The 27,706-nt window shown below is 43.6% G+C and overlaps 1 protein-coding gene across 2 annotated transcripts in view; it reads left to right on the top strand.

The window, feature by feature from the left end:
- The window catches only part of LOC139537567 (zinc finger and BTB domain-containing protein 16-A-like), a 160,332-nt gene that overhangs the window by 53,680 nt on the left and 78,946 nt on the right, over positions 1-27,706 (top strand). For both annotated transcript variants that reach the window (XM_071339019.1, XM_071339018.1), the window contains exon 3: positions 25,533-25,630. In XM_071339019.1, the coding sequence (XP_071195120.1) occupies positions 25,533-25,630 (98 nt within the window). The remainder of the gene's footprint in view (positions 1-25,532; positions 25,631-27,706) is intronic.

Raw genomic sequence — 27,706 nt, 5'->3', positions numbered from 1 at the left:
AGGGAATGAGAGGGAGGGAGGGAAAGAGAATGAGAGGGAGGGAGGGAAAGAGAATGAGAAGGAGGGAGGGAAAGAGAATGAGAGGGAGGGAGGGAAAGAGAATGAGGGGAGGAAGGGAGAGAGGGGGAGGAAGGGAGCGAACGAGAGGGAGGGAGAGAGAACGAGAGGGAGGGAGGGAGGGAGAACGAGAGGGGGGGGGGAGGGAGGGAGAGAGAACGAGGGGGGGGGGCGAGGGGGAGGGAGGGAGAGAGAACGAGGGGGTGGGAGAGAGAAAGCGAGAAAGGAAAAGGTTTTCTTATCCCCAGCCAATTTCTGTTGCCACGTTTTCCAGTTCTCTCGTCAACATGATGAAGGTCTCTCTTTTCTAGGACAGTCTGCCCACAGAGAATAGCTGTTGCTGTACTACCTGTTATATGTGTAATATGATAACTCACGCTTTCACTGTAGCTCTGAGTTCAACTCTGTGAGCTAATGTTTATAGATATTGAAAACTAGAGTAGTGATCATTCCCATCCTTTCTTTTCTAAGATGTTTCTGGGTATGAACTGACACGTTATTATACTGAAAACATTCTAGTCATGCTGTTGAAGCAGAACATCCATTCAGAACAAAAGCAGTCACATGTTCTGTTGGCTTCCATTATAAGTTCATAAGCTACCTATTGCTGAGGTAGTCCATCAGGCAAATTAGAAAACCAAATTTGATTGGCATTAGCAGTTATTGATGACTAATAATAAGAAACCACCATTTGCTGAATGGTCAATACCCAATTATGAGACGTGACTACAACTGCACTTAAAGACCCAGTGCAGTCAAAACGTGATGAACCTGTATTTTACATATATTTCCACACTGAGGTTGGAATAATACTGTGAAATTATGAAAATGTTGACGATAATGCCCTTTTAGTGTAAGAGCTGTTTGAAAAGACCACCTGTTTTGGTAGGATGGAGATGTGGCCTGCCTGGTGATATCATCAGGCGTTAAACTAGTTAATAGACCAGTAAGAAAGAGTTCCAAATATCTCTGCCAATAAACAGCTAGTTTTCAGTTTTCCCCTACCCACTACCAGACAGTCCTAGCAACGTTCTTGCTTGAGAAATTGCTATTTTCTTGGAAGCAATTTTGGTTTGTTTTCAATTTAAAATCGTCAAATTACAGGAAGGTACTTAATTGTTACCCAGAAATGATTTGCTATTGAGAACTGCTGTGTTGGACCTTTAATCTAGTCGCTAAGGTTTTGAAGTTGCATGGTCACCGAGAATTTAGAATTGTACGATCAATTCTAGTTCATTGAAAGTGAACACACACACACACTGGCTTGACTTTCTCTGTTACTTGACTACAATTATGGAGGAAGAGCAAAGTCCTCCGAAGTGACACGAGGCAGGTGTCGTGGACCTGGGAGCAATCTTGAATACATTACCTCTGGCTTGGGCTTGGTGTGTCAACACTAGTCGGCTGTGTCAAGGCCTGAAAAAGAGCTACGGCTTTAGAAAACAACAATACTGAGCGAAGGTATTTGAGAATCTGTATTTCTCACAGGAACTTTGTCAGATATATTAAAACATAACATGAATGTTTTGGATTGATTTGCCAAATTTTTTGAGACATAGGTTCTATTCAAATCTCCATTCTGGGCTTTAAAAAATGATTTTGTCCTTCACCTGTCTTCAGGTTTCCGTTTATAGAAGATTGTAAAGAGGGAACTCTGGGGCTCTTTAACGCTCTATAAACTCTCGGTAGTCCTCTCCATTGTCAGAGAAAAGAAACCAACCTTGCACTCGGAGGTTATGTAGATTATCATATAAAACATCATCATGAATTTCCAGGGATTTTTTCTGAGAATATTCTGACAAGGGATGTTCTATGAACATATTATTTCCATAGAGCAAGTTATCCATAATGGGAGAATTTTTGTTTAGTTCATTGAGTGTAGGGAACTTAGTGTTCATGGCAGTTCTACAAGTCTATCGGATCTGTTGAAGCTTTGGGCATTCTCTCTTTTCTCTGCTGGGCCCTTGTGGCGCAGGTAGGCCTAATCTACTGGGCAAACCCTGGCGTGCCAGTGTGTGTACTCCGATTCAAGCAAACACTCAACTGAGAGCGACACACACATTTTAATTAACGTGACATTTTGCTCCACTAGTGTGATTAATAGACTGAGAGCCTGCTTTAGGGACAGAGAACAGAAGAGGACTGGCCACCCCTCCGAGCCTGGTTCCTCTCTAGGTTTCTTCCTAGGTTCCTGCCTTTTTAGGAAGTTTTTGCTAGCCACTGTGCTTCAACATCTGCATTGCTTGCTGTTTGGGGTTTTAGGCTGGGTTTCTGTATAACACTTTGACATCTGCTGTTGTAAAAAGGGCTTTATAAATACATTTGATTGAGACCTAGACTACCGTTCAAAAGTTGGTCACTTAAAAATGTCCTTGTTTTTGAAAAAGAAAAAAAAAAGAATGTCCATTTAAAATAACACCAAATTGATCAGAAATACAGTGTAGACATTGTTAATGTTGTAAATCACTATTGTAGCTTGAAACGGCAGATTTTTTTTAATGGAATATCAACATAGGTGTACAGAGGCCCTTTATCAGCAACCATCACTCCTGCGTTCCAATCAAATCAAAGTTTATTTGTCACGTGTGCCTTACAGTGAAATGCTTACTTACGGGCTCTAACTAATAGTGCAAAAAATGTATTAGGTGAACAAAAGGTAGGTAAAGAAAAAAAACAACAGTAAAACGACAGGCTATATACAGTAGCGAGGCTATAAACGTAGCGAGGCTACATACAGACACCGGTTAGTCAGGCTGATTGAGGTAGTATGTACATGTAGATATGGTTAAAGTGACTATTCATATATGATGAACAGAGTAGCAGTAGCATAAAAGAGGGGGTTGGCGGGTGGGACACAATGCAGATAGCCCGGTTAGCCAATGTGCGGGAGCACTGGTTGGTCGGCCCAATTGAGGTAGTATGTACATGAATGTATAGTTAAAGTGACTATGCATATATGATAAACAGAGAGTAGCAGCAGCGTAAAAAAGAGGGGTTGGGGGGGGCACACAATGCAAATATAGTTCGGGTAGCCATTTGATTACCTGTTCAGGAGTCTTATGGCTTGGGGGTAAAAACTGTTGAGAAGCCTTTTTGTCCTAGACTTGGCACTCCGGTACCGCTTGCCATGTGGTAGTAGAGAGAACAGTCTATGACTGGGGTGGCTGGGGTCTTTGACCATTTTTAGGGCCTTCCTCTGACACCGCCTGGTGTAGAGGTCCTGGATGGCAGGCGGCTTAGCCCCAGTGATGTACTGGGCCGTACGCACTACCCTCTGTAGTGCCTTGCGGTCGGAGGCCGAGCAATTGCCGTACCAGGCAGTGATGCAACCAGTCAGGATGCTCTCGATGTCGCAGCTGTAGAACCTTTTGAGGATCTCAGGACCCATGCCAAATCTTTTTAGTTTCCTGAGAGGGAATACACTTTGTCGTGCCCTCTTCACAACTGTCTTGGTGTGTTTGGACCGTTCTAGTTTGTTGTTGATGTGGACACCAAGGAACTTGAAGCTTTCAACCTGCTCCGCTACAGCCCCGTCGATGAGAATGGGGGCGTGCTTGGTCCTCCTTTTCCTGTAGTCTACAATCATCTCCTTCGTCTTGGTTACGTTGAGGGATAGGTTGTTATTCTGGCACCACCCAGCAAGGTCTCTGACCTTCTCCCTATAGGCTGTCTCGTCGTTGTCGGTGATCAGACACATTGTGTTAGCTAATCCAAGTTTATCATTTTAAAAGGCTAATTGATCATTTAGAAAACCCTTATGCAATTATGTTAGCACAGCTGAAAACTGTTGTCCTGATTAAAGAAGCATGTGATTAAAGAAGAAAATGTGGTGATTTGACAAAGCTATGTGGTCATAGTTCATGTCATGTCTTACCAGGTCAAGGGACTGTATCTGAAATACATTGATTCTACTTCCCAATTGGAGGACACAAAGATACAGTTGAAGTCGGAAGTTTACATACACTTAGGTTGGAGTCATTAAAACTCGTTTTTCAACCACTCCACAAATTTCTTGTTAACAAACTATAGTTTTGGCAAGTCGATTAGGACATCTACTTTGTGCATGACACAAGTAAACTCACTGTATCACAATTCCAGTGGGTCAGAAGTTTACATACACTAAGTTGACTGTGCCTTTAAACAGCTTGGAAAATTCCAGAAAATTATGTCATGGCTTTAGAAGCTTCTGATAGGCTAATTGACATACTTTGAGTCAATTGTAGGTTTACCTCTGGATGTATTTCAAGGCCTACCTTCAAACTCAGTGCCTCTTTGCTTGACATCATGGGAAAATCAAAAGAAATCAGCCAAGACCTCAGAAAACAATTGTAGACCTCCACAAGTCTGGTTCATCCTTGGGAGCAATTTCCAAACGCCTGAAGGTACCACGTTCATCTGTACATACAGTAGTACACAAGTATAAACACCATGGGACCATGCAGCTGTCATATAGCTCAGGAAGGAGATGCATTCTGTCTCCTAGAGATGAACATACTTTGGTGCGAAAAGTGCAAATCAATCCCAGAGCAACAGCAAAGGACATTGTGAAGATGCTGGAGGCAACAGGTACAAAAGTATCTATATCCGCAGTAAAACGAGTCCTATATCGTCATAAGCTTAAAAGCCGCTCAGCAAGGAAGAAGCCACTGCTCCAAAACCGCCATAAAAAAAGACAGACTACGGTTTGCAACTGCACATAGGGACAAAGATTGTATTTTTTGGAGAAATGTCCTCTGGTCTGATGAAACAAAAATAGAAGTGTTTGGCCATAATGACCATTGTTATGTAGAGGAAAAAGGGGGAGGCTTGCAAGCCGAAGAACACCATACCAACCGTGAAGCACGGGGGTGGCAGCATCATGTTGTGGGGGTGCTTTGCCGCAGGAGGGACTGGTGCGCTTCACAAAATAGATGGCATCATGAGGCAGGAAAAGTATGTGGATATATTGAAGAAACATCTCAAGACGTCAGTCGGGAAGTTAAAGCTTGGTCGCAAATGGGTCTTCCAAATGGACAATGACCCCAAGCATACTTGCAAGCAAAGTTGTGGCAAAATGGCTTAAGGACAACAAAGTCAAGGTATTGGAGTGGCCATCACAAAGCCCTGACCTCAATCCTATAGAAAATGTGTGGAAGAACTGAAAAAGCGTGTGTGAGCAAGGAGGCCTACAAACCTGATTCAGTCACACCAGCTCTGTCAGGAGGAATGGGCCAAAATTCACCCAACTTATTGTGGGAAGCTTGTGGAAGGCTACCCGAAATGTTTGACCCAAGTTAAACAATTTAAAGGCAATGATACCAAATACTAATTGAGTGTGTGTAAACTTCTGACCCACTGGGAATGTGATGAAAGAAATAGAAGCTGAAATAAATCATTCTCTCTACTATTATTCTGACATTTCGCATTCTTAAAATAATGTGGTGATCCTAACTGACCTAAGACAGGGCATTTTTACTAGGATTAAATGTCAGGAATTGTGAAAAACTGAGTTTAAATGTATTTGGCTAAGGTGTATGATAACTACTGACTTCAACTGTATGTGTTGCATGGGCTGAGGCGGTAGTTGTGTGGGTCCAGTACTGTATACCTTGCCAACGACAACAGTGAGTGCTCCTTTGTTACAGAGCTAATTAAATAGGGATATTGTTATAATGTTCCCAATGCCAGCCACAGTTCTCTGGCTCAGATGCTTTTGTTTGGTGGCCAGGATGTTGCCAACAGGAAACAAGCCAGCAACGTCTTGAAAGGATCTAATTTCCATGCTTCTAAAAGACGGAACAATTACAGTTGCCTTTCTGTTTTTGAAAAATGGCGGCGGACTCGCCAGCAAATAGCCAGCTGAACATGGCCCATGTTTTGTGATTAGCGGTTTGTGGAAGAATGTGGCATAGTGTCATTTCATAGAACAATTGACTTGGAAAGGCACATGGCCGGTCTCAAGGAGGATTTATTTTACAGCGAGGTTCAGTTGTTAGGATTAATCCCTTTTCGAATAAATTGTTTTGTTCCAAGAAGGGACCTGCCTTGAGAAATTTAAATGAAAAGACATTCAACTGTAATAAAAGCATGTGTGTGTGTGCGCGCCTCTGTGTGTGCTTCTGGATGGGTGTGTTTTTGTGTGTGTGTGTGTGAGACACATACAGCACATATGTCGGTGTGACCAACCACTTCCTGTGTCAGCAAAGTCGTGCGAAGCTAGAGCTGTGGAGAGGAGAAGCTGCTGACAGGCCTTCAGCAGGCAGGGATGATGGAAATAAGGAAGGGGTAGTGAAAGAAAGGAAGACTGTTACGCTTTTGGCGGTGCACACTTGTGCTTTTTCATTCTTAGCTGGTGTAGAAACGGATGGCACATGTCACATAGGTTGCAAGAGATCACTGGGTGCATGACTTAACAAAGACCAGGCCTTCAGTATTTGCATACTTTATTAGTATATTTGAGGTCACTGCTCCTCAACCTTTAAATATCAGTCAAGTTTTAAATGCATACCATCATTGCAGAAGTCTAGATGAGCAAATTTAGTGTGGGATGTTGAGGACATCTGTGTTCTGTCATACTCTGGACAGAGCAGTTTCTGACTGTTCACTCCGCCACAAACACGCTTGCCATTACTCAGCGGAAACCAACGACAGCCCCAAACCACCTGAGTTTGAAGTGAGATTGATTGTTGTATGTGGCTGGTGCCAGATAGTGTGCATTAAGTTTAAGGGAAATGGCACTCTGTTGTCAGCTCAGGAGACAAGACCTTGTCACCACCTGTCATCACCCCCCCCCCCCCCCCCACCAAATCCCAAAGACCCAGGCCATTGTTCCGCACTGTCACGCACGCCGAAAATGAGCCAATCGCCAGAGCCGATACACAAATAGTGTGCCTTTTTAAGACTAGCCTCTCAGGGAGTGGTGAGTGTCCAGACGACCCCCATGACCCCTTATTTAGATACAATTGACATGTATGGAATTGATGCCTGCCTTGTCAACTTGCATTGTCCGCTTTTGTCTTTTCTCACTGTGGCGAAGGTCATTTATAGTGACAGAATAAAGCCTTGGCCATTAAGGGCTGGTTGATGAATGACTGACAACTCTGGCCAAGCCCTGACCCGGTTTGACTTTAGGAAGAGCTCTAAACTCTGGCCCCTAACAGAGTGGAGGATTCCAGTTGGTCACGCTTTACTGTATTTGTTTGCCCAGGGGCTGGTATCAGGCACACAGTATGCTTTCAGCTCTTATCTCTGGCTTTTAGGCTGACTGTTGAGTGCTAGGGCTCACCTTTGACCCCCAATCCTCCCGTCCATAAATTCCTTCCTCTCCAATTCCAGCAATGGAAACATTTGGTGGGTTGTCTTGTCGATGACCCAATAACATTTGAACAATTTAGCAGAAACTTCCTTCATTAGTTGTACTGTAGGTGGTTATGGCCATTCTGTTTTATTTGTAAGAAAAAAAGAAAAACATATTTAATTGGTGAGAAAAAAAATGATCAATACTCATACCTACATCCACTTCTGAGATACTTGCTTGTTATTTCACTATTGAACAAATATAGTTAATTAAATCATCTAAGAAACATGAATGTATTTTAGCGTGTGGTGGAGGTCTCTTTAGGTCACAGGAATAAAAAGGGGCCAGCTCGCTCACTGGCATTTGCACTTACTAAGCCCCCTCTGTGGGTGAGCTCCTCTCCCTCCCTTCCCGTCTTTCTCTCTCCCTCTCCCCCTCCGTCTGTCTTTCACTCATTTTAACCCGTTGGTTTCCTGTAAGCGAGAGGGGTGACTCAGTTTCAGCCTAGAGGGCACTACTGCCTTCGACATGACCACCACAGCATTCAGTTTACCTAAGCCTCTACCCTGACCTGAACACACAGGTTTAGAATGGAAAATACAGGGAGTGTAATCCATTGATAAGATGAATGGACCTTTCTCAGCTTAGTTTATAATTACTGTGTCTATGAGGATCTTAAATTGGAATAAGATAGCTCATATTCTTATTTTCTCATGCAGATTATAGCATGTCAGTAGGATATGTATGCAATTATACATTTTCATAACAATTGAAAATGAAATTAATTGAACAATTTGGTCCTTGTTGTTTTATGAGATGTTTTTAAAACCACTGGGTAGGGAACATGTTGGGATCTCATAGTTTATTCTTCCAGTTTGAACGTTCACCCTGAAAGTATGCAAGTTCTTATTTTCCTGTACTATGTGTGGCCAATGACAGCTTCATTACGCCCCCATTACGCCCCCAACGCACAGTCAGTTGCCTATTATACACATCCTTAACAGTGCAACCGCTATCCATCAGTTAAGACCGATAGAGATGCTCGTCTGGTGGTGAGCATACTTGAACTTAATTGTCGTGCCTTTCTACGTGAACTCTATTCTCCCAAGCGCTGCGCGAAATTGATATCAACGTTTGAGCTACTCTCACATTGAAGGCAATAACAGAGCAAGAGGAGAGGGAGGGAGCAAACTGCAATTGACTGCTCTTGACAATACTGCCGGCTGAAATGTACATTGATTAATTAATTAGAATCCCTTATTAGCAAATTAACTGTCTCAGCTGATTATCAAATTTAGCTTCCTGATTAGCATCATCCTCTTCCCTCTGTGTTATAGTCAGGCGCGTTTCCCAGGACCACTCTGATACATTACAGCAGGCATCAAGCCTGTTCATAGAGAATAATATAGTCCCCACTGTCAGAAGAGTTTCCAGGTCAAACATCCAAATCCCTTTGGGTCGTTCACCTCTATCCCTTTGGGTCGTTCACCTCTACCACCTCCAGTGGTGGAAAAAGTACCCAATTGTCATACTTGAGTAAATGTAAAGATACATTAATAGAAAATGACTCAAGTAAAATTGAAAGTTACCTAGTAAAATACTACTTGAGTAAAAGTCCAAAAGTATTAGGTTTTAAATATACTTAAGTATCAAAAGTAGATGTAGTTGCTAAAATATACTTACGTATCAAAAGTAAAAGTATGAATAATTTTTAATTCTTTATTAAGCAAACCAGACGGCACAATTTTCTTGTTTAATTATTTACGGATAGCGAGGGTCACACTCCAACACTCAGACATAAGTTAAAAACCAAGCATTTGTGTTTAGTGAGTCTGCCAGATCAAAGGCAGTAGGGATGACCAGGGATGGTCTCTTGATAAGTGTGTGAATTGAACCATTTGCCTGTCCTGTTAAGAATTCAAAATGTAAAGAGTACTTGTGGGTGTCAGGGAGAATTTATGGAGTAAAAAGTACATTATTTTCTTTAAGAATGTAGAGAAAAGTAAATGTCAAAAATATAAATAGTAATGTACAGATACCCCAAAAAACGACTTAAGTCAAAATACTTTAAAGTACTACTTAAGTACTTTACACCACTGACCACCTGCACCCTAATCAAACCACAGGTCTTTCCTGTAGGCATTAACATGACCTGGGGATTCTTAGTCCAAGCATCCCTATTCCCTGCAGATGTACACAGTGATGATTGGCTCAGATGGTGTTCCATGAGAGCCAGGTGTTGCCTCTGGACGAGAAATAAACTAGAATGAATTTCAACTGTCATTTCTGAAAAGAGTGGCACATTTGTCTAGGTGTATTTTGCACGTTTGAGGTGTTTAAGTGTATTTATGCACTTAAGTCAGAGTTCTCACATTGCATTTGTTCATTGTTCATAACTGACCAGTGGGTTGTTGATATTGATTTAGAGACAACAGCATCACGCCACTCTACACATACACTCACAAAGCCCCTGTTCACCCTGCTCGGGCCAGGAAAAGGACCAGGGCTTGCGCGCGCACACACACACACACACTAGCGCTGACTGGATGACAGTGGAAATGATGGTTGACCCCACAGTAGCAGATGGATATCAAGGTGCTGGGCCCACTCAATGAAAGGTGATTGTGAGAGCCCAGGCCTGGCCATGGGACTGGGCTGTGTAGGGCCATTGTGGCCAGTGGCTTTGTCCAGAAGGTTTACATACCTTTAGTCATGCTTTGGGTGAGGAATGCACTCCAGCCTGGAAACAAGGCCAGCATAAACATCCTTTCTTCTGTGCCCCCAACAATAATTCAATTGAGGTCCTAGGCACCAAAATAAAGAAAAGGGGGTTGGGGTGAGAGAGAAACACCCTCACACAAGAATCCCACCTTTTAAAACAAATGCTCTTAAGAGGAAAGGTTTTTGTGTGAGTTGTGTTTTAGGTTTTGGATGGGGCCTGTGCCCATCTTGGAACGTTTTGACGGTTATAAGGTGCCTTCTCACAGGAAAACCCCTTAATCATCATGTGTTCTCCAGAAGAAAAAAATTGTTGCATCCCAGGCAAACTAATCAGCTCATTAAAATGTGTTCTTGCCTTTTTAAAACATTAATAATACTATCGGCCAATAAATGTGCATTAGCAAAACAACAAACAACAGCAAGGCTTTGTTGGAAGCGGACGTTATTTGCAGCTGTCTTGTAAAGTGTGGTCTATCAATGAGCTTTGTTCCATTACATCAGTCTTTATTTTCGTAAATTAATTATTGTTACAAAAAAGTTCTTTATAAATTCACTATTGGGGGCAGGAACAATGCCACATGATCAGACGTTTAGCTGTTCCCAAAAGATAATTGTTTATTTATTTATTTATTGCTTAGGAATAGCCACTTGGCAGCAGACTGGAAAACACAGTGTTCTTGTATTTTAACCAAAGGATTTTGGGGAATTTCTGTAAACAACAACCGTTCTAGCTCTGTGTGTTTTATATAAGAAGGCGTGTTTTTGTTCGATCAAGATTTTCTTCTCCCTGAGGTTTGTGACTTAAGCCAGAGTGGGGGAAAAGTCTAAATGAGAGACAGAACAAAATGTATTTAGACAAACAAGTGGTGGAACATCTTGTACTTGGCTTCCACTAAATTGCCAAAATAGACAGAGGTGTAAAAAAAATACTCTAAATCATTGTCAAGCTCTCAGCTAGGCAGCACTGTCATCGCAACCCTTAGTTGTGCTTTTGGGAACATTTGTATTTATTTTCGTTTCGGGCTTTCTGGTCTCCCAATGGGATTGGGGGTATGAAATGGAACGGTGTCCACACCGTTGAGTCTGATGGTTTGTGTTCTGTATCAGTCACCAGAACTCTGGCCGTTATCAGTAAAAGGAAGCCTCAATTACAGCTTCTCATCGAGGCTGGGGGAATGTGTACGACACCCATTTTGACACTTATTTCTCTGCGTGACACACCCACTCTTGGCAAGAGAAACATATCCAGACTGACTCATCCTCATCTCCCTTCTTCTCCCTGGGATCCGGCCGTGCGCCGACATCTGTCGGCACATATCCGCCGCTCAATCGCTCTCTCAGTGCACCGCTTCCCTAACAGCTCAGTATCGCTCTTTAATTAATCAAAGACACTTCCAGTGTCCCATTACAGAAACACAGCTACTCGCCCTGTCTGAAGCAGACAGCTCGCAAATTCATCTTCTGGGGGGAAAAAGGCAGCCCGGTGTGCCTACCTGTTCAAGCAAACCTGTTAAGACCGCAGGAAGACCCTTTGAAACTGTTTTCTCTAGGTCAGGCAAACAGCAAAAAAAGGTAAATTGCTTGTCTCAGGTAACATGAAGGTTTTTTTTTCTCCAGAGAAGGATTGGAAGTTGGCAACATGTTTGTTAAGATGCTGATTTAAATGCTGCTGGGGGGTGACTAGCAGCGCTAAAACGCTGCCGCCGCGCTAGCATCCCTCTAAAGCATCATATGACCTTGGCGACATCCCCAGAGTCTGGCCAGCACTAACTACAGCTGTTGAAATCTAAACAGCACCCCTGAGGGGCGAGACTGAGGCGGTTGAAGCGATTTGTGCTATGAATATTGAAGAATTATGCACTTTGAAGAAAGAAACTGAGAAAGTCTTGCACTCTGTGGATGAATACAAATTGCCTTGGAGAATAACAGTAAAGGCAAAATAGTTCCACACGTGGAAGAATATAACAGCTACCCTGTCTCTTCAAATAGCCTTCTATCCTTGTTTGAGTAGAAGGAATTTTTTTTAAATGTAGGAAAAGGAAAGCTAGTGATGAAATCTCTGCAACTGGGGTTTGTGGCTAGGTGCTCATGGCTGGTACACCAAGCAGATTTAGTTTTGACATGCGCAATTGTGGCTAGCAACGACCAAACCGATGTCAAGCGGATAAAGCTGTGTACGAGGCGCCTCACTGCCATCACATGAGTCAATATCGATATGAAAAACCTGCTCTGCTCTTGCAAATTGTGTAAAAGAGGAGTGAGCGAGGGCTGTGTGAATGGAAATCGACAGCCTAGCGCACCTCACCCCCCCCCCCCCCCCCCAGCCCCACTCCTCCCACTGAACCTCTGTTGATTTGATTGGCATAATTAGGTGAAGCGTGGCCTGCAGTAAAGTGGCCAGGGCCTGCTGCTCCTGGGAGGCAGATGGAGACATATTGTGGTGTGTAGCTGTGAATGTGAGAGACCGAGAAGGAGAGAGATTAACACACACCGACTAGCTGGGCTATTAATTATCTATTCTGTAACGTGGCATCTACTCAAAGATGTGACACAGAGCAGCAGGCATGGAGTGGCAACCCAGGCGGGGACTACCGCAGCCAGCCGTCGTCCAAGGACCCCAGGTGCATTCTTCCACCATGCTTATTGGATTCATTGTACATATGGTTGATTCAAGATTGGGCACTGTTCTTTCACAACAACACACAAAATAAAAAACACCCCAGCTGGCAAATATTTAACTTACCGCGAGAACATTCAGAGACGCCAACTCCGGCTAGGAAAATATAATGTGTCGGTTCCTCAGGAGAAAACGATATTTTCTTCATTCACTTTCTTCATTCACTAAAGGGATAGATTTGGGTTAAAAATGTATCAGAATTGAGGGAGTTGTTAATGTCCCTAAACTAGGATTAATAGTATCACTTCAACAATGCAAGTTATAATGGACTTGTAGATTGCAGAGTCTCCATCAGAACATACCCAGTCATACAGATGAGCCTTGCTCTGAATCTGGCTTCATCTAACACAGACAGTTATAATCTAAAAACTTCTTCAGAAATACTTCCACGCTTTTTCCATTTACCTGTCCATATCTTCCCATTGCCTTAAATACAGACTCCAGCCCCCCACTCCTCAGGCCCTATGGCAGTGTGTGTTGTTACCAGGCAGTCCTGCCAGTGGTGCTCCCAGCCCTGTGTGCTCCAGCTTGCTGTGCTACAGCTCTGTCTGGCCTGCTGTGCCTGTACTTAGCTCTCTCTGTCAGAGCAGCACAAACTGACACGTCTGTCTGGAGGGCAGCCACGCTGATAGTTATTAGTTTTGTTAAGGTGTCCGTTTTGATTTCCCCCCCACCGCCTCTTCCCCGCTAGGCCAAAGGCACAGTGGCAAGTGACTCACAGCAGACATATCGATTTCTCCTTATGCCTCTCTTTCCCTCCGGCAAGGCCCCCCCCCCCCCCCACACACACACACTACGTTGCTGCTCAGACTGGGGATGGGCAGCACCCCCCCCACATATTACTGTTCTACACCCCCAATCAGGGGAGTGAGTCCTCAACATTGTTTACTAAAATCACTTGGTCAGGGAAAGTCTGCTCCCTGACTAGGGAACGACCCCGGTCTGTCATACAGAGGCATTTTAGTATTCCGTCCCTCCGGCCAAAAAGCTGTCAGCAGTTTTCCCAGATATTTTTTTTTTTACCTCTCTCTCTCCCAAAGAGCTACTTAGTCCCTGCCATCCAGACTGAAAAGGCCAAAATGGTTATGCTCACATTATAACTAATGCAGTTTAACAGACACCATGCGCCGCAACATTATCACTCAAAACAGAGCTCAAGCGCCAGCTTTGTGCCATGGAGAATGACACAAGTCACCGGACTCTGCATCATCAACTTATATTTCAATGGACCCTCACATATAAATGTGTCAGTATGGAAAAGCATCAATTCAATCTGGTTGACATTCCTGGCATTGCCCGGCGCTGACTGTCATGGGTCTTATCGCTGACTGTTTTTTCCTGTCTGTCGACTTGTGTCATAAAGGGCTTCCAGTAGTGGGTGATTGGTGGTGACTCTGCACTTAGCAGTCACTAGTTTTGATTCCCCCCGCTCTCCCTCCCTGGCCAGACGAGAGAATTGTTTACTGCAGCCTCTGTGTGTTCCGTCTATTTGGATGTACGGGGAATGACATTGCAGATGCTTTTTTCCACGGCCGCTCCACTGCCACCTGAATCTCCCTAAGCGACCATGAGGCACAGCAATGGGAGGGCATTGGGTTTACCACACACACACACACACACACACACACACACACACACACACACACAGAGGTCCGCTGTGTCAAAACAGTCTGCACTGGACATCTCAAATGGCAAAATAAGACCTACCAAATTAGCCTTTGTAAAAGTTGTTTTCCAAGAACGGCCTCTTAAGATACGGTAGATGCAGCCGTTCTGTTACAAATAATCATTGCCTTTGCGGTGTAAAGTTCACCCCCGCCACGCTATCTGCTTTAGAATGCACCAGTGGAGGCTCCTCAGAGGAGGAAGGTGAGGACCATCCTCGGTGAACAGAAAAATGTAATATTCAAAAAGTTATCCTTTTTAGATAACTATACTAAATATATTCACGTCACCAAATCATTTATTAAAACACACTGTTTTGCAATGAAAGTCTACAATAGCCTCTAGCACTCTGTAGGGTAGCACCATGGTGTAGTCGGAGGACAGCTAGTTTCCGTCCTCCTCTGACTTCAATACAAAACCTGGGAGGCTCGTGGATTTCACCCCCTTCCATAGACTTACACAGTAATTATGGCAACTTCCGGAAGACGTCCTCCAACCTATCAGAGTTCTTGCAGCATGAACTGACATGTTGTCCACACAATCAAAGGATTAGAGTACTTGTACTGAAAGTATAAGCTACAGCTAGCTAGCACTGCAGTGCATAAAATGTGGTAAGTAGTTGACTCCGAGAGAGACACTAGTTGAACAGTTTTGAACAAGTGAATTTCTTCACAAATGAAGGAGAAACGAGAGCGCGAGAGTGATAGCTATGTTTCTCACTTTCATTTACTTAGCTAGAGAATGCAGCTAGTTAGTTTAGCCTACGCAAACACCCGGCTCAAACAGAGAGGGATGCTATGTTAGCTTGCTGGCTATTGCTATCCAACACTAGAACTCTTTCAAGTCAAGGTAGCTTTTGGTTTTATAAATGTATTGCCACCAGGTCCCTCCGGTGTAATTGCTAAACTGCTTGCTGTTGACTGTACACTATACTGCATGATTGTAATGGGTTTACTAACGCGTTATTTCTAGTAGGTATGTTGACTATGACGTTAATATGGTGACAACAATGTAGGATGTGTGTAGCGGTTAGCGTTTATGATATGGTTTGGCTTGGAAAGGTTTTTCGCCTGGTCACAGACAGCTGATGTGTTCTGCACTGAAGTCCACAAACAAGGGGAACTAGTGAGATGTAGATGTGAGAAAGAAGTATATGATGAAATGGATCATGCTGTTTGTATGTGGCTGCTATGAAAGGGTACTGTGTTAAACGGAATGTAACAGGGATAAACATACCTGAATTTGTCCAATTAGAAACTCATTTGCAACTGTTGGACTAATGATTACACCCTAGATCAGCTAGATGCTGGCAAGAGTGTGCAAGGCGGTATTGAATGTGTCAATGTTTGTCACCTACTCAAATTTCTCTCGACCTGTGCACCTGTATTGTAAACTTCCATTCATAGGCTAGGTTGTAGCAACCTCATGATGTGCATAGGGAACATGTGAGTCATGTACTGTGGTAGCCTAAACCTGTCGCTGTTACATTGAGCTGGTTGAATGGAATATGAATGACAGTCATCCAATATGCTGTAATAGAAATATGGTCATGAAAATTGTCCCCCTCATCTTAAACAGCACCGACAACCACTGGAATGCACTCTGCTCTGGGTTACACAGTCTACAGTAAATCAATTCAGGAGACATTGCATAATATTTTGAGTGTTGCTGACAAAAAGTTTGAAATAATGACCTGCTTGTTATCTACTGGTCTGCACTAGTCTCCCTCTCTCACTCCGGTGCCTAGAAAAACACAATAGGCAAAAAGCGACTCCATAACAGTGAGCGTCATACACTGGTTGTGACACTGATGATTTGAAATGACCTATCCAGATGGAATGTAGTAAACCATAAACAATATCTGCGGAATAGTGTAGCCCAAACGACACCACCGCGATTGCTCCATAGGTCTGATTGTCTCAACTTGGTCTCGATGTTTAACGACAAGCTTGTTTCCGAGCGCTGTGTTGAATGTCATCTTTATGGATGTAACAGGTGCTGTCGCTCTTTGACTGAGAGACGAGAGAGGAAATATTAAACATCTCTCTTTCCCTTAAGCGTCGTAGATGTAAACTGCAACACTCAAGAGGGTACAAGTTCTTGATGTAATCTGAACCGGGAATAAATTATACACGGCAGCAGCACAGAGGGAACGTTGCCTCAGCCTGGCTCCTCTTGTCGTTCCCTTTTTCAAACACACAACCTAAAGTTAGACATCCTTGAGGTTTCTGCCACTTGATGGAAGGTGAACCATGAATAATGCAAGGAAGAGGGAAAACTCAGTCTGGGTCTTTTTATAGCCCAGGTCCTGCGCCCACCGCACCACGTTAGCTCTAGCATGCCGCTAACCTCTCAGATCTGAAGGATCAAGAAATAGGAACGGTAGAAAACAACATAAAACTGCGACATAGAAAAGGATGACGTCTATTTTCAGGCGGCGGGCGGCGAGGAAAAAGAGCCTGGTTGGATATATAGCTGTTATTGCTATGTTACAGTATTTAGCGTAACATTCGGGTGGGCATGCAGATGTAGATATGATTTCTCGCATTCACCCTTTTCTTCGTTCAATACCGGTTGTGTTGAACCACTGCGTTGAGGCCTTGATTAAAATGACAAACCTATTATCCTCAAGTGTCAGGGAATGTCAAATCATGGCGTTAATCAGTGAACACAGGTCTCTTGTTTCACTCGTGTATTTTCAACCATGCTTTATGTACACATAATGACAACTGCAACTGCTTGAATGTGTTTAAAAAATCCTCTCACATTTCAACTATGATTGATTGAATCAAGTCTAGTATACAGTGCTTTCAGAAAGTATTCACACCCCTTGACTTTTTCCACATTTTGTTGTTACAAAGTGGGATTAAAATGGATTTAAATTTTTAAAAAGGTCATCAATCAATTATTATTTTTTTAAGAATATGCATAAACACTATCTTGATTTAAATTAGTAATCAACCCATGTTAGAATCACCTTTGGCAGCAAGTCTTTCTGGGTAAGTCTAAGAGCTTTGCACACCTGGATTGTGCAATATTTGCACATTCTTTAACAAAAGTGTCTGTCAAGTGTCTGTCAAGCTCTGTCAAGTTAGTTGTTGATCATTGCTAGACAGCCATTTTTAAGTCTCGCCATAGATTTTCAAGTCAATTTAAGTCAACTGTAACTAGGTCACTCAAGAACATTCAACGTCATCTTGGTATGCAACTCCAGTGTATATTTGGCGATGTGTTTTAGGTTATTGTCTTACTGAAAGGGGAATTTGTCTCCCAGTGTCTGTTGGAAAGCAGACTGAAACAGTTTTTGGTTTCTTTTTATCCTAACTGTCGGAAGTGTGCGTACTGGTAGCGAAGTCAGGTGCAGGAGAGCAGAGATTTGTGAACAGGCACACAGTTTTTATTTAGGCAAAAGTGCAAAACGTGCAAAACAGTCACAAGAATTATGTTTAACAATAAACATCTTCATGAAAAATAACACGGAAAAAACAAGCCAGTCTGGCGCGTCAACAATACACACGTAACACAAACAATCTTACACAAAGACATGATGGGGAACAGAGGAATAAATACATGTAGATTGATTGGGGAATGAAAACCAGGTGTGCAGGAAACAAGACAAAACAAATGGATACATGAAAAATGGAGCGGCGATGGCTAGAAACCCGGTGATGTCGACCGCCGAACGACGCCCGAACAAAGAGAGGAGCCGTGACACTAACAAACTCCCTAGTCCTTGTCGATGACAAGAATACCTAGAACATGATGCACCCACCACCATGCTTGAAAATATAAATTGGTACTCAGTAATGTGGTGTTTTGGATTTGTCCCAAACATATTCAGGACATGAAGTTAATTTCTTTGTCACATGTTTTGTATGTTTTGGCTTATTGCAAAAAGGATGCATGTTTTGGAATATTTTTATTCTGTCAAAGTTTTTTAAATATTTTTATTAAACCTTTATTTAATTAGGCAAGTCCGTTAAGAACAAATATTTATTTACAATGACTGCCTACACCGGCCACACCCGGGTGACACTGGGCCAATTGTGAGCCGCCCAATGGGACTCCCAATCACGGTCGGTTGTGATACAGCCTGGATTCGAACCAGGGTGTCTGTTAGGACTGAGATACAGTGCCTTAGACCGCTGCGCCACTCGGGAGCCCAAATTAAGTTAAGGGGTGTGAATACTTTCTGAAGCACTGCACCTTCAGAAGGTACCTTCTTGAGAGAAACATTTAGAAAAATGTTCAGGAACTTTAAATGGGTCGTGGTAAAGGGAGGGATTAGCGGCGAAACGTAGCTTCTCAGCTTGGCGGAGATACAGGTATAAAAACAGGGGATTAGGTGGAAATGGTGTCTTTTTGCCCAGGTATGGCAATTAGGAGTGGCGGTCCTAAGCCGGAGCCCTGGAACGGGCCCCTGTGTTGGGCTAATACTCATCCAGTTCTGCCTGTTGACTCCACAGAAAAGAGGCTTCAGCCAGGGATAATGAAAGGAGTGCTGTGTCGCGTTACCCTGGATGACATAATTGAGCTTTGTTCAACATCCGCAGTCCCTCTCCTCCACCACCAATGCACCTCCACTGTCTGGGGCAGCTGCTCGAGAACCACTCTTTTTCACGACAAGAGGCACCCAGCCAGTCAACACAGTGATTATTTAACCAATCCCCCCCTTAACAAAAACACCACAGGTTTGGGCCCTTAATGGTGACATAGACAGAGATAATGAGGGCCGAGTGTGACTGGGAATTGTTTAGTGCGAGTGGTATTGAGGCCAACCACTAACGCGGATGTTGGGGGCAATAATTAAATTGATAACACAGGGCCATTATGGGAATTAATATCCTTGGTTATTAAACAGACATCTCCCTTAATGCTGTGCTATTATGCTGCCCCCCCCACCCTCCCTTATTTAATTTGATTTAATGTTTCCGTTTTTACCTCAAGAATATTGTCTTACTGAATCTGTCTCTGTATCCCCAGGCAAATTTGGGGGTGGTAATCTTTGTGTATTATAAATAACAGCTCTCTACCAGGGATGAAAGGCAGTGGCTCCCTCTTTTTTTTCTCCCTCACTCTTCCTCTCTCCCAGCCTGCCTGCTACTCATCTATGCTTAGCACGGAGCTTGCAGCATGTGTGAGTGTGGCTGGAATTCATATGAACGTCTCGCTGCGGGGGGAAAGGGGGCAAGTCATTGATATGTGCAGGACGACTCTGATAAACAGCCTGCGCCGGCGAGCGTTCGCTTGATACATTTGATTGAAAAAGAAGTGGGGGGATGTGAGTGAAACAAAGGAATAGGGGCTTAAAAACAGGGATTGAATAGCAGAGAAAGTGCCTGGCTTTTGACCTGTCGCTACCCCAGACACACACACACACACCTCAGAACGAGCACGCCTAAGTATTAAGCACCACACACATAATCTGTCACTAGATTAGACGTGTGTGTGTGTGTCAGTGAGTAGACAAACACGGTCTGGACTATTAACAAATGGATGTGGTGTTTGTTTTTTATGAATTCCATTAAAATATACCCAGAGCTGTGATGGCGTTCGTTTTGCATTTAGTTTATTTTTCCTATCCCTTTGTTTTATCTTGCGTCAATCTCCCCCTCACGCTGTCTGATGCGTCGACAACTGCCTGGCTCGCCTGGTCCTAATGGGCTGGAAACGCCTGTGAAAAAGACCCTCGCCTCACCGCACAGCTCGGGCACTCGGGGAAAGAATACCAAAATGAAAACGCCAGCAGAGCCAGAGGCGTCTCACAGCCACTTATGGCTGGATTAGGATCATCTACCGATGTGTCATCTAGATGTCGCTCGCATTATTACAGCTTTGTTCACAATGACAAGGGCGGGAGCACGGAGGGGGGCAGGGGAGGCAGTGCACCCCCCCTCCCCCTACCCACATGTTGTGATATCAGCCTCTGGATGTAACAATGCCTGGTTTCTTTCATATCATCAAATGTTTTTCCCCTTGTATTTATGAGGCAAAGAACAGCTAACCTTAGCCACCACTAAAGGATAGATCGGTGGAAGAATCCAAACAAGTGCAAACGCCACTGTCAATTAAGATTAATCATCATTATGCAAATGTTTTGGCAGAGCAGTGTCAACACCTGACTGAGATCTCTATTAAAAAGCATTGAGCGAGGCAAATAGACTGACAGCTTGAACCCCCCCCTCTTCCTCCCTCTTTCTCTCCCTCCCTCTCTGTTCTCCTTGTCACATTGTTGGCCCCCTCTTTTGACAAATACCTTAATCTGACTGTGTGCGCACGTGGGATGGACGGTATGCGTGGTTCTTAGGGCCCCGAGTGAGGGACGCTCCAGAGGGGGAGACTAATGGGGCTAGCTCCCCCAGATAGGCCTCTCAGCCTCTCCATTCCCAGGAACATTGAGGACAACTCTTCAATTATAATTTATTTTATGGTGACCCTTCCTGCTCCAATGCCGCCACCTCTTTTCCTCTCCTCTGTTTGCCCCTCTATGCGCGAGCATCATCTCAAGTTGTTCTAAGATTGCTATGGAGGATGGAGAAGATGAAAGGAGATGAAGAAAGAGGGCAATGTTCCTGGGTGTCGGCGGAGAGATATTTGTGGAAGCAGTAAGATGTAAGCGCAGCCGTCTCTCTTTTTGGATTCAGTTTATTTATTTTGATTTGATTCTTTGTTTTGATGAGCTGACATGTAATGTTAATAATAATGTGTGCAATAGTAGGAAAGCCTTTGTCAACTCCATGCAGGAATAAAGAGATTTGAAGGACAATTTCTAAATGTTTCCATACTGTTCATACATGAAGGTGGATTCATATTTTAAAATGTAGATTATTCAAACCCTAACCAAACAGATGACTAAACCTCAGTTTGTTGTTTTTGTTGGTCTGGCGATTCAGTTGAGTACACTGTTTTAATGGCGTTACTAGTGCTCGTTTCAGGTGGTTTTTAATGCTGTCGTCTTGCGGGGACCCCTGCGTCGAGGGCCGCCCATGTACAGAACTATGATGTAGAGCCAGCCGGGTCAGCTGGCGAGGTGAAAAAGTTCAGATTTATACGAGGCGCGCTGTAACAGCTCAATAACGCAGGCCTGTAATCTACTCCCGTTTCAAACACAGGTCTGATTTACGAGCCAGCACGCCACTCCAGCGCCCGAAATTAGGTGTTCAGCATATGTTTTGTTAACATAAATTTGAAATTTATTGCCGTTGTCAAAACTGACTGTTGGACAAAGTTGCTTATTAACTGAGTAAATGGTTTGAGAGAGTTTTATGTCAGCTTCCTTAATGACTACAGTTAGTCTGTTTCAAACTAGACCCCACCCCAACACACACACTACCACCCCCCCCATCTTCTGTTTCAGCAGCAAAGCAAGAAAGCAGCTGGTCATGGGGTGGGCCTGAGGTGTGTGTACAAGTGTGTTTGTGTGTGTGCATAGGGAGGGAGTTAGTCCTGAGGGGACTGGGAGCTGCCACAGTTCACACATAGAGAGGAAAGGGAGGGCAGGGGTCTTACGTGCGGTTACATCTGGCGGAGGTGTCAGAGCTCCTTGGTCAGAAAGTAGAACTTATAATAATTGCGCAGTCGTTTCGGCTTTTTCCCCTCTGTCCACCGGCACCCACCCCCATATCATCTGCTTTTTAGCCAGGCTAATGGACGCACGGGACAGGAGACTGTTAGCCCAAGCCCCAAGGAAGGGCTGCTGACTGCCACTGTGCAAAATCTCCAGCAAAGGTCACTCCGAGTTTCTGCTGCCTGTAAAATTAAGTAGCCGTAAAAAGAAATGCTTCCATAAAAAACACAAAGTTAATGGTAATATTAACGTTGTTGCTTTCTGTCATTAACTTTTTTGCGGAGGGTGGGTTGGGTTTCATTCAAAGTAGTTATCCGTTTTTCTTGGCAGTGTTCACATTTATGTAATGCTACAGTACATTATAGTTTTATTTTAGGCAGGTTGCCTTACATTGTGTAGGTATTCTTAGCTTTCCCAAAAGAATCGCTACACTAGTGATTATTCCGTGACAATTGCAATAGCCCTGCCTGACTGAGCGTTCTCAATTGCCAAGCCTAATTTGGTTTGAAACACATGCCTCCTTAAGCTCCATAGCGAAGAACAGACGTAGCATGTTGCAACTATTCCCTAGTATCCTAAATATACAGCGCCCTATAAACCACTGTCAGTCTGTTAGAAACACCATCAGGTTCCTGTCTGCTTCAGACGAACCGGTCCTCAGTTAGATTCAGCTCCATCTCTCCAGATGGACAGCAGCCTCCCGTTTCCCACACCTCCCTCCTCTCCATGCATTTAAGGTAGAGTCAGTACACATGCTCCTCTCTCTCCAGCCCTTGCAGTCCCCTTAATAAGTCCATCTATTTCTTCATCAGCGTGCTGTACCAGGGGACAATGGCCAGATTGAGGGGCTACAACAAAAGGCCTTTGAAAAGCCTCCCAGAGTGTGTCCCCTACAGTAAGACGTTGTGCCTGTGTGCATCAGTCAGGGTCCCCAAGGTGCGCGGACCCCTGGTCTTTTCCCAGCTCCTCTCTCCTGCCTCAGCCGCTCACCCGTCCTCGTCTTTTGAAGTGGCCCCTTTTTATTTTTGGAGGCGTTTACAGGCCTATTTAATTACTTACAGCTTGCCTAAGGGCTTTGCTGCCTCATTCTTTCTTTTGTTTGTTGAGGTCTCTCCCCGAATCCTACTCTGTTAAGACAGCCATCAGGATTTTGGAAGGTTTTTCGCTATTTTTATCGGGGGGGGGGGGGGTTTCTCTCACGCCTCTCTATCTTTGTTCATTTTCTCTCCCTCTCCTTACCCTCAGTCCTCAAAACTGTTTTCCATTCATCTTTATTGAATTTACACCAGACATCCTCGCTTCATAACTCTTGCCACCATCGTCACAGACGTCCTGATTTCAGTTGCAGCACAAAGGAGTTGTAAATCAATTTTAATTTGGCGAATGACATCAATCAATCGTCATTTTGATACCCAACATCCTCAGCCCTTTTGTGAGACGCGAAGATGGATCGCTGTGTCAAGTTTATGAAGTTTAGCAGATCTCCCTATCAAGGGTATTGTTTCCCCAAGAACTGGCACACTAAGACTATTGTTTCCGTCATCTGATGTGATACCAAGACACTTCAGCTTGAAGTGCTCTGATTATCACCTCATTCAGACATACAATGCATTAGACAAAAAAATTGCTCCTCACCTGAACATTAATATAAAAAACGAATTTAGTGCATAGTTTTCACTCACATTGTAACGGCAGCCTTCCTCCTCTTCGTCTGAAGAGGAGGTGTAGCAGGGATCGGACCAAGACATTTACATTTACATTTAAGTCATTTAGCAGACGCTCTTATCCAGAGCGACTTACAAATTGGAGCGTAGTTCGCAGCAAAGACGCAGCGTAGTTCGTGTTCAACATGTTTAATAAAAGACGATAACGTGAACACTACACAAATACAAAATAACAAACGTGGCAAAACCGAAACAGTCCTATCTGGTGCAAAGAACACAAAGACAGAAGACAACCACCCACAAACCCCAACACAAAACAAGCTACCTAAATATGGTTCCCAATCAGAGACAATGACAAACACCTGCCTCTGATTGAGAACCATATTAGGCCAAACAACAAACACAACATAGAAACACAACATATAGATAACCCACCCAACTCACGCCCTGACCACACTAAAACAAAGACAAAACCAAAGGAACTATGGTCAGAACGTGACACACATCCTTTTTACATAACATTTTCTCTCAGCTTTCGACTCAGTTTCGTAACATTAGTTTTATTTGTGCACAAATGGAATTGTGAGAACTGTAGCATATGTCTTTGTTTCCCATTCTGAGACCTACAGCATTTGGCGCAGAGGTGCAAACAATGAGCTAATTACTTTTCTGGTAACAGTTACAGAATGCTGTAAGTATGCTAATAAAAAGACATGTTTAACAAATTGCCAGTGGTCTTTGATCTCCGGCGAGGCCCACTTAAGCAAGAACATCAATAAAACAATAAAGGGCTTACCTGCTAGGGGTGAATTCTTTGACATTTGATGGGGGGGGTAGTGAACAGTGGTTTGAAGTCGTTCTGTGTGTGTGTGTGGACTGTCAAGCCATTCTTGACCTACTTATCTCTTCCTTGAAGGATGAAATGTGTCCTAAAGTTAAGTGTGTGGGTACGTGCGTGCACGTCTTTCTCAAGTTAATTGAAGCTATCTGTAAAAATTACAATTTGTTTGTCAATCTGTGTGCCCTTTAATTGCTTCAGAACATATTTAGATATGTTTGAACAAAAGCCTGTTTTGGTTCTGCCCCCGGGTGTTTGAGGTTTTTGCAACAGATTGAGTTGTCAAGGTTCCTACCGCATCTCCAAACTGAAATCTTCCAATAGGTTGTCTTTCGGTCCTGTCGACGGTTGTGTAGTTATCTAACCCCCAGTTTTCTTTTCTGTGTAATTAAAGATTGACCCTTGGTTTAGGTTTGACCCTCTGGGCCACAACCATGTAGCCCTGCAGTACGTTGGTTCAACGCAGGCCTTTCAGCTTTAAAAGCACCAACATGTTTTCTTTCAGGCGGCATCCATTTTGACTTAGCGTTAAAGGAGCCATTCCCATAACAAAGTTATTATATAATAGGAATTGACAACGGGACTCAACTGGTGCGGCATCATAAACGGTCGTAACATCATAAAGGATCATAACATTAACCTGCTTGCCTTTTACGTCTCTGTGTAAATCATCGTCCACTTTATAGGACCTAATCCATCCACTACTCTTGAGTTCTGTGATGAGTATGCATGCTCGCCACGGTAACACCTCCGGTGGAATAGCATTTAGTGATTTATAGCTAGAGTAAAGTAAAGTTCCGATGCTGTCTTGCTATTTTTATTTACGTTTACTGTTATGTTTTGATGTGCTAATTAATGGTCGGTGACATAGTCTTTTAAGATAATCTGAGAAGCAAAGTGTTTGACAATACGAGGATATCATTGTGAGCAGCACAGTATACAGGGATGTAGGCAGCTGAATGGCAATTCACAGGTTTCATTCATAAATGTATCTATCTGTCTGATTTTACATTGATTGTGAAATCCGGACAATGTCCTGATGATATGTTTCTTTCTCATCTTTACAGGAAGCTGCACAGCGGAATGAAGACCTATGGATGTGAGCTTTGTGGGAAACGCTTTCTGGACAGCCTACGCCTTAGGATGCACTTGCTGTCTCACTCAGGTAAGAATCAGCACATTCTACACTATATTAGAACATTACATAATGGAATTTAATATTGGCTGTATAATGTACAGGCTTGATACGGAAATGGGATATCTAGTACTCGTGCATATGATTTAATGAACTGATAAAGACCTATAACATTGGATCTATTTCAGGATTTACATCGGGCTGCAGTGGTTTTAAATCAACGTTCAGTGGAGATATTGGTCCCATTGGTTATGGCCTGGGCCATGACATTAGCCGTCTAAAAGCCATGTAATTCAACACACAGCGTCTATTGATCCAGCCAGGCTGACACTCTGTCCACGGACAGCCTGTGGATTCAGGGGCCTACTTAGCACAGTTGGGCTTTTTTTTTTATTGGACTTCTTTTTTTAATAGGGAACTGAACTCGTCTCCTAAGGCCTTAAGTGCAGATGGATTTTAGACTGTCTGTAAAAGCCATGGGACTCTGGGTTGCCTGTTGGTCAACCCCAACCATGTGTGGGTCTCCCCTTACCCCGCCACGTGTTGGCCTGATCTAACCTCGGGCCCACCCGGACTACATATACCACTACGTATGTTTCTACGTGCTGTACAACCATTTGATTCTCCTTCCACACTGGAAACACAACAGTCAATCAGTCAGTGAAGTGTTTTTTTGTTTCTCCCCCATTCTTTGTAAATGAGATATGTCATGTCACTGTTGTTTGTTCTCCCACAGTCATGTATGAAGGACTTTTGAAAAAACAAATTAATATCTCAATTAATGCCGGAGTCTGGGGCCCCGGGATGTAGTAACACACGTTTTGATTTGTCGCAGTGGCGTCTCTCCCGCCATGTTGCGGTGCGGAGATGAATGAATCCTCATGCTGTGCCGGTGAATTGGCTCTGTGCACGACTCAGCATGTAAAAAGCCTGCTTTAAGGAAATATATTATATTTAATTTAGAATCCCCTTCCAAATCCCCACGACAACACACTTGCTACTCAGAGAACACAAACACATTTCTTGTTCGACATCCATAATAAAAAGCATGTCTGTATTAGAGCTGGCCGTGACATTTCTGAATACAACAGTGTAATAACTCCAGTGCAGGTCGGAGACCCCAACACATTCTCCCAGCCTCCCTAGTTTCTCAGATTCTAGAGCCAAAATGCCATGACCTTAAAGAGTTTCTTCTTCTCTTGGAAAGTCAGCAGAGTTTGCCTTGTGCTGCAGCCTCCAACTCCTGCTGCGACAGTAAGATGGTGCATGTAATTAAACAATCCTTGGGGGAAGAATTATTGTGTGGTGGAAGTTTTAAAGTGAGTCCGGGTAATCCCGGGCTCAGACGCGTCTCCTTGCCTCAAAGAAAGACTGGAGAAGACTTCAAAAGAGGGTTCTACTACATCTCGCCTAGCTCCCCAGCACCAGTGGAAACCAGTCTTTAGCAGCTAGGCTGCATAGTAAAGGATGACCTGGTTGGCCTTAGTTTCCCCAAACTGATTGAGTTCAGGTCTGGTCTGCAACATAATTAACCAAGTCATTCAGCAGATTATTGGTTCAATCATCAGAGTTGTGAATCATGACTAGCACATTCCAGTGCAGCGGTTACTAAACTATAAAGTTGACTGCTTTCAACAGGTGAGGGAGTGGGTGAATACTCTGGCCTGACAGATGGATGTTGGCTCAAATTCTTGGTCAACCTCCAGAAATACTCTAATTCATCGAAGTTGTCATTGAGTGTCAAGCTAAAAAGGAAAATGGCAAACATGGCTGGCAGCGTCGCGAAGACAAAAGGATAATCGTCTGCCTGCCTTTTTACAAACATTTGAAACTCTAGGAAGAACCACAAGAAATGATTCCCCTCACAAATGAAGAGTGAGTAAAGGATGTGGGCATTGTATTTTTAGCTCCACCTCCGAAACTTTTGCGGTCCTAGCTTGCTTGACGCACAATACCAACCTGTGCTGTGTACACGTCAGTGTTGACACATTGGAGCTTTGGTCTGGCGTAAAGCAGACAAGTGCTTCTATCAAGACAGCAATGGTTTTGGGGAGACTAGTGATGAGCCGAAGCCCTTTGATTATTTATTTATTTATTTTTACCTCA

This window comes from Salvelinus alpinus, chromosome 13 (genome assembly GCF_045679555.1).
Source record: "Salvelinus alpinus chromosome 13, SLU_Salpinus.1, whole genome shotgun sequence".
Classification (NCBI taxonomy): Eukaryota; Metazoa; Chordata; class Actinopteri; order Salmoniformes; family Salmonidae; genus Salvelinus; species Salvelinus alpinus.
This window is presented reverse-complemented; position numbering and strand designations above follow the sequence as displayed.